General features: G+C 40.5%; 1 protein-coding gene across 4 annotated transcripts in view; it reads left to right on the top strand.

Annotated features, from left to right (window-relative positions):
- The window catches only part of CPT1A (carnitine palmitoyltransferase 1A), a 70253-nt gene that overhangs the window by 25404 nt on the left and 32711 nt on the right, over positions 1 to 12138 (top strand). For 3 of the 4 annotated variants that reach the window (XM_037899520.2, XM_037899519.2, XM_043548587.1), the window contains exons 3-7: positions 1242 to 1381; positions 3678 to 3849; positions 8175 to 8276; positions 9237 to 9374; positions 10789 to 10866. In XM_037899520.2, coding sequence (XP_037755448.1) covers positions 1242 to 1381; positions 3678 to 3849; positions 8175 to 8276; positions 9237 to 9374; positions 10789 to 10866 — 630 coding nt within the window. The remainder of the gene's footprint in view (positions 1 to 1241; positions 1382 to 3677; positions 3850 to 8174; positions 8277 to 9236; positions 9375 to 10788; positions 10867 to 12138) is intronic. The other variant, XM_037899521.2, reaches the window with a different exon arrangement.

Raw genomic sequence — 12138 nt, forward strand, 5'->3', positions numbered from 1 at the left:
GGGTTCTTCCTTCGCTCTTCAGTTAACAATAGTCCAAATCCCAAAACCCAGAAGTAGCATAACATGGGTTGTCACATTTGGTGATCATATTGTTAATGAGAAGACCAGGAGTGAACTAACATAGTGTTTAAATTAGAGTAGGTAATCATTTCAGATTGAGAAAAGTTTGTCACTCTTGGTTAAACAAAATTTTGGCTCTTCTAGGCCCCAGTCTTCCAAACATGTATGCTTCTCGTTACTTACAGAGAAGTCTCACTGAATTATTCCCCTGTCTAAATTATTCACATACATAAGAATTTAAAGTAAAACCCTGATTGTGCATACTTTCTGTTAAAAGTAAGTTTCCAAGTCATCAAACAAATATTCATGAAAACATGGTGACTTTTTGAAGATTCTGATGTTACATAAATGTGTTCTAGTAAATTAAACTAAGAAATAGATAGTGGCTCTCCGATGCATGGAACACTTAAATCAAATCTGGGTTTTACATTAAATTCTAAATATTGGGGTCTAGATTGCTGTGAATTCAGTGAGCTTTTTTTCTGAATGTCTGTTTTTACATTATGCTTATTTATGCATTATTAGTATTGGTGTTGAAGACTGTAGTCTGACATAACTGTATGTGAAATATTGAAATTACTTTTTAAAATAGTTTTATTATAAATATAAAAGTATACTTGGGATTTTTATACAACTGTGTGAAGAGAACGGTTTTAATTATATAGAAAACTTAGCTGTGTTTTTAGAATCTAAATTGATAAACTGTTGCTGCCACACTGAGCATTTGTTTTAGAGAGGCCAGTTTCAGATGTGGATATTCCATTAAAGAGTTACTTCTGCTAAAGAGGTCCATTCATTTCAGCCTCTCTTTAGCAGTCTTCCCCAGTGCAAAGCGCGGCCCCTGCTGGCACCGCTTCACGCTTGCACAAGGCTTGCAGTTTGGGTGGACAAATATATACATATATATATTTGATATATAACTGAGAATCTCTAAGCTCATTTCATGCATCATCTTGATATAACAGCTTCTGAATCGCAATTTCTTCTTCCTCCCAATCTAGTCATCTCATCTGTGTCCATCTTCTTGTTCTGAGTTAGACGTGTATTTGAAAGAAAAATATTGGATACTAATGTTAGTGTCCTCTTAAAAGCTGTTTGTATAATTAAGAATTTTTTTTTTTGTATTGTGAAATAAATGACTTTCATATGGGAAGGCTAAGTAAGGGATTCTGTTTTTCCAGAATGGAATTATCACAGGCGTGTACCCTGCTAGCCCATCCAGTTGGTTTATTGTAGTAGTGGGGGTGATGTCAACAATGTATGCCAGAATTGATCCTTCTTTAGGAATAATAGCTAAAATCAACCGGACCCTGGATACAACGTAAGTAAACTAGTACCTGTTTCCTCTGAGTGAATCAGGTTTTTTTTATGCAAACCAGCATTTCTCTTGTCAGACAGATGTATAATCTAATAGACTTTCACATACCGAGTTTTAAGTTGAAGAATTAAATTATCATAATGTGCAAGTCACCATTTGGTATTACCACTCATTTTATTAGCATGAGTATTATCTGAGGAGTACAATTGACAGCATTTCATCCGACGAGAACAGACAGCACAGGTGTTGTGGACAGGACTGAAGTACATTAACAGAACCTGTAAAGAGGAATCTTGTACAACCCTGCCCTACAGTGTGCCTGGCTCAGGCAACGTACCTCTGAGTGCTAGGTTCATTCACAATTTTAAGAAAATAAAAAAATAAGTGAAGATTTCTCAATGGGATGTTTCACCTGCAGACTGACCTGTGTATCAGGACACTATATCCATGTCTCTGTTTAGGAATGAAGTACAGTTGACTACAAAATGTTGCCATGATTCTGTTTATACTGTAGAAATTGATTTAAACCTTCTTTGGCTTGTTCAGCTATGTAAGTATTAGGCTACTGGTAGCCAGAGCTATTTGGAAGCATCAGTAAATACTGTAAGCTCAGTCCTCCAACGTCATGCAGAAGCTTTTGAGCATGAGTTTAGGCCTCTTATCCTTTATTGCTTTAGAAATCTATTGCATGTATGTCACTAGCTGGATTGGAGATATAACTTCAGTTAGTATTTTCAGAAGACCACCAAGTGTTTCAAATGTGATTGGGAGTATGTGTATGATAAACTGCACTTTTGACACTATATATTTAAAGAAAAGAATTCTTATCGTGCCAAGCTTGGATGGGCATATTGTTTTATGAATTCGACATATATTCAACACACACAAGATATAAACACTAAAGTCTTTTCTATGGTATTTTTCACCCCCAACGTTCCTTGTCAGAGGAGGAATAGTACAGACCACAGCCAAGCAAAGCACGGGTAGACATGAGGCAAGCTTTCTACAGCGTCTTCTGCTAAGTTAGTCTTGTGCAGAATGGGACCCACACAATCCTGACTTGCAACATACTTCTCTTCCGGCTCTGGGCCTTTCTTAGTAGTGGCAGAGTATGTGGTAGTTTTCTGATGTGCACAAATGAGCAAGGATGAAACCACAAACTCTTTTGTTCTTGTGACTGAAGGAAGGAATTTGTTCTCTTATAGAGTTATAAGGCTAATAGGTCAAATCATTTAGTGCTACCTTTCTGTCAGTTACTACCATTTTAACACACTTTTCTGCATATTTTGTGTATGCAATCACTGAGGAATCTGGGTGAATTATGTTAAATCATGTTGGACCTTTCTAGTGATTTACAAGTGTAAATCCAGGGTGAATGAGAATAGAATTTATCCTATTCTCTTCTCTATTCCTACAGCAGGATGAGAGGAAGTGTGTGGGAAAAGATGCTACTAATATTTTAATATTTAAGCTCCCTTTTTAATAGTCATTTTTAAGGATTTATGATTTTGTTTGGAGAATTGATGCCCCAGAGAAAATTTTGATCCATACTTTTTATCTCTCTCAATTGAAAAAAGTGGACTTAGCATGTGGAAAGAGACTAGCTTGGCAATGGCCTCAAAAGGTAAAGTCAGTTTATCCACACTCTAGGTACTGCATTGACAGCGGAAGTACAAGTTGCATCACAGCACCCTCCAGTGTGTCTCACCTCTGAGCAGGAAGGATCACTTGTATGGAGTGAGAAACTTCCCTTTGCCATTCAGCCACTCTCCTCTTTGAGTTTGCCTAGATTAGTAAAAGATCTAACCACAGTAGTTTCCTTTGTGTAAATGCAGGTTAACATCTTTTACCCCAGTTTCTGTTGCTCAAGGTCAACCCTATGCTGAAGCCTAGGACTTACACCAGTGAGGAATTAGGCATATTGGAGCTTCTGCGCACAAACCTTATTTCTCCCCATCCTAATCATCCCCTGCCTCCAGAATACCCCTTACATTTGTGCACACAACTGCTCTTATGTGAGGTTGTTGGCAAAGGAGGTGGCAGAACTATCCCAATACAGTTCGCCTGTGCCAGAGGAATTCACCGCCACACAATGGAGAATGACTTTAATGGATCAAAGAACCCTCTGATTCTCCCAGAAATTTGTTGGTGAAAGGTTAGCTATAGGACCTCTATATAGAGCTTGATGTAGCTAGTCACTGGGAACAAGCAGGGCTCATGTTATCACTTTTGTTGTTCTTATACATTGTTTTACCTCTTCTGACATTAATTGACATAAACTGACTTTTATTTTAAATAGTGGTTATATGTCCAACCAAACGCAGAACATTGTGAGTGGGATGCTTTTTGGCACTGGGCTGTGGGTAGCCCTTATTATGACAATGCGATACTCACTGAAGATGCTGCTTTCCTATCATGGATGGATTTTTGCTGAACATGGCAAACTTTCCACAGCAACCAAGATTTGGATGGTAAGGAAATTTTGTCTGTTTCTGTTTTAATTGTGGCACTGATAAGATATCTTAAATATCATTTGATTTTTTTTGTGTGTCATTAAGCTCTTAGAAGCCAGCTCTTTAGTTATTTTTCAGTTTTCTTTGTCTCATTCATTCATAATGTTTGGTATGCATTGGAATGTCCTTGTACAGTGCTATTTTCTCTCCCAGTGTCTTTGGTTGCTGTCATTCACTTGGCACCCAGGTTGTTGGTGAAACTGTTCAGGTAGTCCTTGGAGAAGGAAGAGCACTTGTATAATTTGCTAATTCACCCAAAGCGGGGGATCAAATATATTGCCTACAGCCACCTCTTCTTTAGTAGGGAAGTACAACTCAGAGATTACAGGTCCCAGCATGCAATGCTGCATATTCTACAGAATGATCTGAGCTAATTGCTTAGTGCAGGATGGAGCACCAAATTTTGGGGATTGTAGTCCCTGCAATGTGACATCTCTGTTATAGTTGAGAAGCACTGTAATCTACTCCATTTAAAGTAAAATAGTTACAGCGCTCTGGTTCCTGGCAACATGGTCTTTCAGCTGGGTAGAACTTGGATGCTCTTGACCCAAAACAACTGCAACGTTTGAAAGACCATGGTTGTGCCTGATGAATAGAGAAAGAGTTGCTAAGGAACAGCAACACAGAAGATAAAACCTGTTAAGCAGTCTAAAACAATAAAGCTCCCTTTTACTGTTCCCCTATGATCCACCTTTTTATTGATGTTTGGTTTCATTTCATTTACTTTTCTCTCAAATTGATTTCCAGATAGTTGAACGTATGGGACGTTAGCCATTTTATGGTAAACGTAGTTTTCTATAGCTATTTTGGTCTACAGTAAATATGTGTTTGTTTTGAACTTTATTTTGCATTGAAATAAAACATCATCTTTTCAAAGTATTTAGCACTTTTATGTTCAAAGCATGTTGAAAACACAAAAGCACAAAATGCTTTGTGAGGTTAGGTGGTTTTTTACCCATTTTACAGATATGGGGGAACTGAGGCAGAGACACCTAATGATTCACCCAAGATAGCAAAAGAAGCCCAGTGTCAAACCCAAGATAAGATCTGAGTTCTGTCTCCCAGTGCTGATCATGACTCTATGGAAAAGAATCTATTTAAGAAGCTGTCATATGCCTCAAATGATGTGTTTAGAGAGATCTGGTTGCATGCAGGTGAATACTTTTTGGGGAGGGGATTTGCTGTTAATCACACTCAGTTATGTCAACAAAAATACTTACCTTGTTTTGCGCTTGGTTGTATTAAAAAAAAAAAAAAAAAAAAGTGTAAGAGTCCGATTAAAATACACGTGATGATACCCCTTATTCACCGCATCCTCCAAGTTTACTACAGTGTGGGATTAACATGTAGTGGCTGTGTTATGGAGGATGTTCAGTAGGCCTGTAGAATGATATGCTAAAATAGTTCTAAGGTGAATATGTATCTGTTTTAAATGAATTTTTTTATAGTTCCCCCAGATATGGTATTGAGAGCCTCCTGATATGAATTTGTACAGTGCAGGTGCTGAATGGTAAGGCACAGTGCACTCTGTCAAAATTGCTTGTCATTCTCACTGGCGGAGTTTTCAGCATGTCCTACTAAATGGATATTTTAAGCTGTTAATCTTCCCTTATAATGCTAAGCTTGAGCAGTGTGAACTGTAATGCTAATTATCACGTCTTGCTGCTTGCATTATATTTCTGGGTACTGTTGGAAAGCTGTTTCTCTTCATGGTTTTAAAAGTCTCTCTCTCTCTCTCTCTCTATATATATATAAAGGAGTGAATCCAGTGTTGCCTCTCAAGACTGACAAATCAGAACTAGTTAGTTGGTATTCTCTTTTGGAACTACAGAGTCCCTCAGAAGTTTTTTCTGATATCTAACATAGCTGGTTTAATAATTTCCAGTGGTGGTGATGGTATTACTTCCCTCATAAACATTTCTGACCTTCATAGCTTTTTACATCTTTATTATCTCTCTTTGGTATTCCATGATTTTTTTTTTTTTGGACCTGTTTCCCATTTTATTTCTCAGCTGTTCCCTTGATTAAGAGCATTCAGAGGTGTGGTTAGTAGGAATTTACTGATCTTTGTTCAGAAATAGTCACCTGATTGGAAAACTGGACTGTCTGTTCACCCATAGTCCAAACTGCTTTGCAAGGGACTGGAAACTTGTAACACTTGTGCTTAGAGTTTTTTTTAAGGAAATTTATTATTTTTAATTTGTGTAGCAGTACTAGGAAGTAAACTTGTAGTTGTAGTTTAATATTTATTCCATAGACAGGAGAAATTTTGGGTCTGTTGTGAAGGCAAAACCCATTAGAATGAGATCATTGCTATATCTGGATGTGAAATAAGAGAATTTAACTGTGTAGAATAAATCACTTACATTCTTTTTGACAAATCATTTGAGAAGTATCCAAATTGCCCTGGAATGTCTTAACTGTTGACAAGCTTACTGTAAGGAAAAAAAGAGCTACATAGAAGTGAATATTGTTATTGCCATCAGGTGAGCAAGTATCCTCCTCGTCATGGGAGAATTTGCACCTGGTATGGTTCAAATATTCTGAAGCCAAATTGTGTCGCCGCCGCTGGCCCCCCCCCCCCCCCGTGAAAGGAGCAGAAACCAACCTTCTGGTGAAAATCTCCATGACCATCGCCATCCCCCCTGTGAAAACGGTGGGGTTTCCCCACAAATCTTACAGATCCCTGAGAGGACAGGGCGAACCATGTAGAGATCCTGTGCTCCAGATGACCTTCCTGGATCTTTTCTAGCAGTCATGCCACCTGTGGAGGCCCTCAAGGATGCAGGGTGGGGTGACACTGAAAGGCCGAATCGGCAGGTAGTGATCAATCTATCGGGGATCGATTTATCGCGTCTAGTGTAGACGCGATAAATCGATCCCCGATCACTCTGCCGTCGACTCCGGAACTCCACTAGGGCGAGAGGCGGAAGCGGAGTCCACGGGGGAGCGGCGGCCATTGATCCCGCACCGCAAGGATGCGAAGTAAGTGATTCTAAGTCGATTTAAGATTCGTCGACTTCAGCTACGCTATTCTTGTAGCTGAAGTTGCGTATCTTAGATCAATCCCACCCCCTAGTGTAAACCAGGCCAAAGGGTAGTATTTCTGATCATGGAAAAAACTGATTTTTCTCTATAAGTTCTGTAGGGTCAGAGAGGGAATTAATTGAATTGCCCTCCTGTGCCCACCGAGTAGTTGCCCCCACCATCGAGGATGGTGAACCGCACAGAGAAGGCTCCACTGGGTTCTTGGGTATGGGTGCAGGGAGAACGGAGCTAAGACTGAGTTTCCCTTTTATGTTGAAAGTGGTGTGATCCATATCAAGTGGGACTCCTCCATGTGTGAATATAAGAGGTGGCATGATCTGTCCTTTTGTTTTATAGTAGTGTAGATCCCGTGTATGTGATCAGTGCTCAGGACTTGCAATAGGTGGAAGGGTTCCGAAGAAGAAGGTGGGAAAGAAATGCTCAGTCTTAATGATGAGATGCAAAGTGTGTTGCCTTCTTACTGTAATTGGTGACTTTCTCGAGGCACTTGAAAGCCCTACATACACTAAGACTTGGCTATTAACACTGGCATCCTCATACTTGTTTTCATTGCATGCTTAGAAACTGTGCTATGGACTTGCTGGGCCAGTGGTTTCTGTTAGGAATGTATTTTTTTGGGGGGAAAAACACTGTCTAAGTTAGATTTTTATATCAGGCTAAAACTGTGTAGGAAAATTGGTTCTCAAACATAGTTACAATATTTAATTTTTTAAAACATGATTGTAGCTAACTAGTGTTCTTATTCTACCAGGGGCCTTAACCCAGTGATGGAATAGGTTCTGAGACACCATGTAGATACAAGTTCGATTTTCAGTCTTGCCAATCCTCTAGTCTTCAAAGATGTAAACATGTTCAGAAAAACACTTTACAGGGAACTTTTATGGTCTACATCATAGACATTTTCCCTGTCAAAGGCCTTTAGGTTGGGAACAGAGGCATTTACCAGGCCTTTACCATTCAACAGAGGCAGTGTGTCCTAGTGGCTAGAACACTAGATGGAAAACTGAGGCACAAAGGTAAAGTGACTTTCTCAAGGTCACTCATCAGGCTGGTGGCTAGGCTGGGGACCCAGGTCTCCTGAGTTCCAAAGTGCACTATGGGGATAATGTTGTTTACTTCTTTATAAAGTGTTTTAAGATCTACTGATGAAAAGCCAGGGTATTATTAATTTTCATCTCACACATACTTTGCAGTCATTTTGAATGTAATAGATTGTTTGTTTGTTTTTATTTCAGAGGCTGGTAAAGCTTTTCTCCGGTTGTAAACCAATGTTGTACAGCTTTCAGACGTCTCTGCCACGACTGCCGGTCCCAGCTGTAGAAAACACTGTCAACAGGGTGTGTTGTTGGAGGAGCTGAATTAACTTTTTCACAATTTGATTGTCGTAATGGTTTTCAGTGTCTTTTATATGATAAATGTACTGAAGTGGTTAATGCTATTAACATTCCAATCCCTCCAGTTTTAGTATCAGATTAACAGTTAATGTATCAATTAAAATAAAGACTATGACAGACCAAGGGTAATTCAGAGTTAAAGACTGACCCTTTTTCCTTTAATCTTTATCTTTGGGCCCAGGCTCTCAGTGGATAAATGCATGATATTACATGCCTTGTCAGTTGGTACAGCAGCACACAATGGAGTGTGATTTACTGGGATAGAGCCCTTGATATTCCTTGCTTTCATTATCCATGTTATGTATTCTTGATGTTACTTAAGTGTAGTGCTCCTGTTATAATAGGCTTTGTATTAGGAATTCCTTTAGGCAAGACTCCAACTAGTTTTAGGTTTATTTTGATTCTTGCAGGTAAAGAGTCTCTGCTGGCCTTAGGCAAACTAACTATATATGAAAGTTAATAGGCAACAAAAATCGTGATAGCAGTTAAGTCTATCCCCTGTAACTAAAAAATATATCTAAAATGGCTCAAAATTAAGGAAATACTTAATTCATAATATAAAATATCTCACCTACTAAAAGGAAAATCACTTTTCCAAAAATTCTATGCTAATAGATGTGCTTTCATTTATGATTTGGTAGCAAGTAGTGAGTAGACGGGGTAGGGGTGGGAAGAGAGTACCATATTTGAAGGGGGGGAAATAGATATAGTAATAGAAAATGAGCTCATATCTTTCAAGAGGTATGTTCTCAATTATTTTTTACTAACACCTGTTACAGCTGAAACCCTGTAAACCGACTTTAGAATACTTCCCTTTGTTTATTAAGCTCTTTGTGAATAAATGACAATAAGCTCTGGTGAAAGCTGTGGCACTGACATGAATTTTTTTTGTGTTTATTCTAGTATCTGGATTCAGTTCAGCCACTTATGAATGATGAACAGTTCAAAAGAATGGAGGGTCTTGCCAAAAATTTTGCATTTAATCTTGGACCAAAACTACAGTGGTATTTGAAACTGAAATCCTGGTGGGCCACAAACTATGTAAGCAGATGACGCAACGGCTCTTATGAAATCACATAGTTTAACTCTCTCTCCCCTCTTGCATTTTTTCCTGATTTTAATACATGCTTTTTCAGTTTTCAATCTTCTGTAATTTTAAAGGAAGTCCAAAACCAAAATTACTAAAAATGCCTTGCACTTACATCTTTAATGTCTTTCACATCCATTAATTCTTACAGTGTTTCTGTGTAGTAGGTGAGTATATGTACAGATGAACACCAGAGTTACGAACTGACCAGTCCACCACACACCTCATTTGGAACTGGAAGTACACAATCAGGCAGCAGCAGAGACACCCCCCCCCCCCCAAAAGTGCAAATGCAATACAGTACTGTGTTAAATGTAAAGTACTAAAAAAAAAAAGGGAAAGCAGCATTTGTCTTCTGCATAGTAAAGTTTCAAAGCTGTATTAAGTCAATGTTCAGTTGTAAACTTTGAAAGAACCATAACATTTTGTTCAGAGTTAAAAACATATCAGTTAACGAACAACCTCCGTTCCCGAGGTGTTCGTAACTCTGAGGTTCTACTGTATTGATATCCCCATTTTCTAAGTGGAGAAATTGAGACAATGGTTAAATAACTTGCTCAGTGTGGTACAGTGAGTAAGTTATTTAACCAAGTGGCAGAGCGAAAAGTAGAACTTAAGAATTCCTGTCTTATTACTCTAGACCAGGCTTCCTGTCTGTCATTGAACAGGACTCAAAACCTACTCACTGCTATATTTGCTTATTAAATTAACTTGCAACTTCTCCACCTGGCCAGTCTGGGATCCAGGGAGTGGAAAGGCAGTGTGGTTTAGAGCCACCTTTTCCTCACGCTGTCCTAAGCTGCACTGAGTATGAACTTAATGCAGATGTGAATCTGTCCAATTATGTGTACATGTTAGAGAGGAAAACAAAGCTGTAGCCACCAGGATGGGTGGGTGTGGGGTGTGTGTGCAGGTGGGGTGCGGGGAGAAAGTGGGCACACACCTTACTGGCCTGTTATCTAAATCTTAGCTATACATGGTAGCTTGAAGAAGCTTACACAGTCCCTAGAGCAACCCTACCATAGGATGAATAATATTTCAGAAGCTTTATTATGATGCATATTATAAGGACACTTTAGAAATACTGTCTGAAGAGGAAATGGGAGATTGCTTCAAAAATTGCTTACCTGAGAGTTAAGGCTGAATTTCTGACCTTAGTTTCCTGGGTCCTTGTGGCTCTCTTTCCCCCAAACAGTGACACTTCAGCATTCAGAATTAATTAAAAAAAAAAAAAAAAGCATTTCCTTCTGCCTGGTGTGTAATATTACCCAGTGTTATGGAGCCACTACAGTAGAGGACCAGAAGCCATTGAGAGCAGAGGTACAGGCTAACGAGTTTATGCTAAATTTTGTTCTCTTCATTCTGTAGGTTAGCGACTGGTGGGAAGAATATATCTATCTGAGAGGACGTGGGCCAATTATGGTTAATAGTAATTACTATGCAATGGTAAGTAAATCTTCTAAACCTTTTTATAGAAACATTCCTCCTTAGGATTCCTGTTATCTTTTTGTTTAATACTTCGTTTCTGAACTCCATTACTGTGCTGATATAATCTGTGGTTTCTTCCTGCTGGCATAGTCTTCACATAATATATTACAAAAGCACTGATGTCTTTTAATATGGAAATGTTCATAATAAATTCAGTTCCTCTGTCTTTAGCCCTGCTTTATTAGATAGGACTCTACTTCAGATTTAAAAGTTCAAAGAGTATTATTACTTCCTGTAGAGTCTACTAATTATTTACTGTGAAAAGCATTGCCTCTTGGCTCATAAATGCCTATGACTGATTCTAATGAGCGTTCCCTGTTGCCCACCCACTAGGATTTCTGTGAGGGGGAATCCAAGTCTCTGTGCTCTGGATCCCTGGGGGTATGTTAAGCTTCGACACTTCTGATAGCAAGGGAAGCCGTTCTTCTGTCACTGTAGTAAATCCACCTCTCTTAAGAGGAAGTAGCTAGGTCAGCTGAAGCATTCTTCCATTGAACTAGCACTGTCTACACCAGGGGTGGGCAAACTTTTTGGCCTGAGGGCCACATCTGGGTGGGGAAATTGCATGCAGGGCCATGAATGTAGGGCTGGGGCAGAGGGTTGGGGTGCGGGAGGGAGTGCAGAGTGTGGGAGGGGGTGCGGTGTGCAGGAAGAGGTTCAGGGCAAGGGGTTGGGGTGCAGGAGGGGTGTGGGGTTTACGAGGGGGCTCAGGGCAGCGGGTTGGGTTGCAGGAGGGGCTCAGGGTGAGGGCTCTGGACCGGCGCCACTTACTTGAGTGGCTCCGGGGTGGCAGCGGTGCACAGTGGGGCTTAGGCAGGTCCCTGCATGCCCTGGCCCCATGCCGTACCGCTCCCAGAAGCGGCTGGCAGCACGGCCCCTGGGGAAGGGCGAGCAGAGGGCTCCACAAACTGCCCTCGCCTGCAGGCACCACCCCACCACAGCTCCCGTTGGCCGCCGTTCCCGGCCAGTGGGAGCTGCAGGGGGCGGTGCCTGCAAGTGAGGGCAGCGCGCGGAGCCCTCTGCCCCCCAGTTCATCCCCCTCCCCCCAGGGCTGCAGGGACGTGGCGCTGGCCGCTTCCAGGAGTGGTGCAGGGTCCGTGTTGCCACAGGGGTGGTAATCCCGTGGGCCGTAGTTTGCCCACCCCTAGTCTACACTGAGGCTTAGTTCAGCTTAACTGTGTCTCTTAATGGTGTCAGATTTTAGGTGTAGGTCAAGCCACAGACACTGAT

The sequence above is a fragment of the Chelonia mydas genome, chromosome 6 (genome assembly GCF_015237465.2).
Source record: "Chelonia mydas isolate rCheMyd1 chromosome 6, rCheMyd1.pri.v2, whole genome shotgun sequence".
Classification (NCBI taxonomy): Eukaryota; Metazoa; Chordata; order Testudines; family Cheloniidae; genus Chelonia; species Chelonia mydas.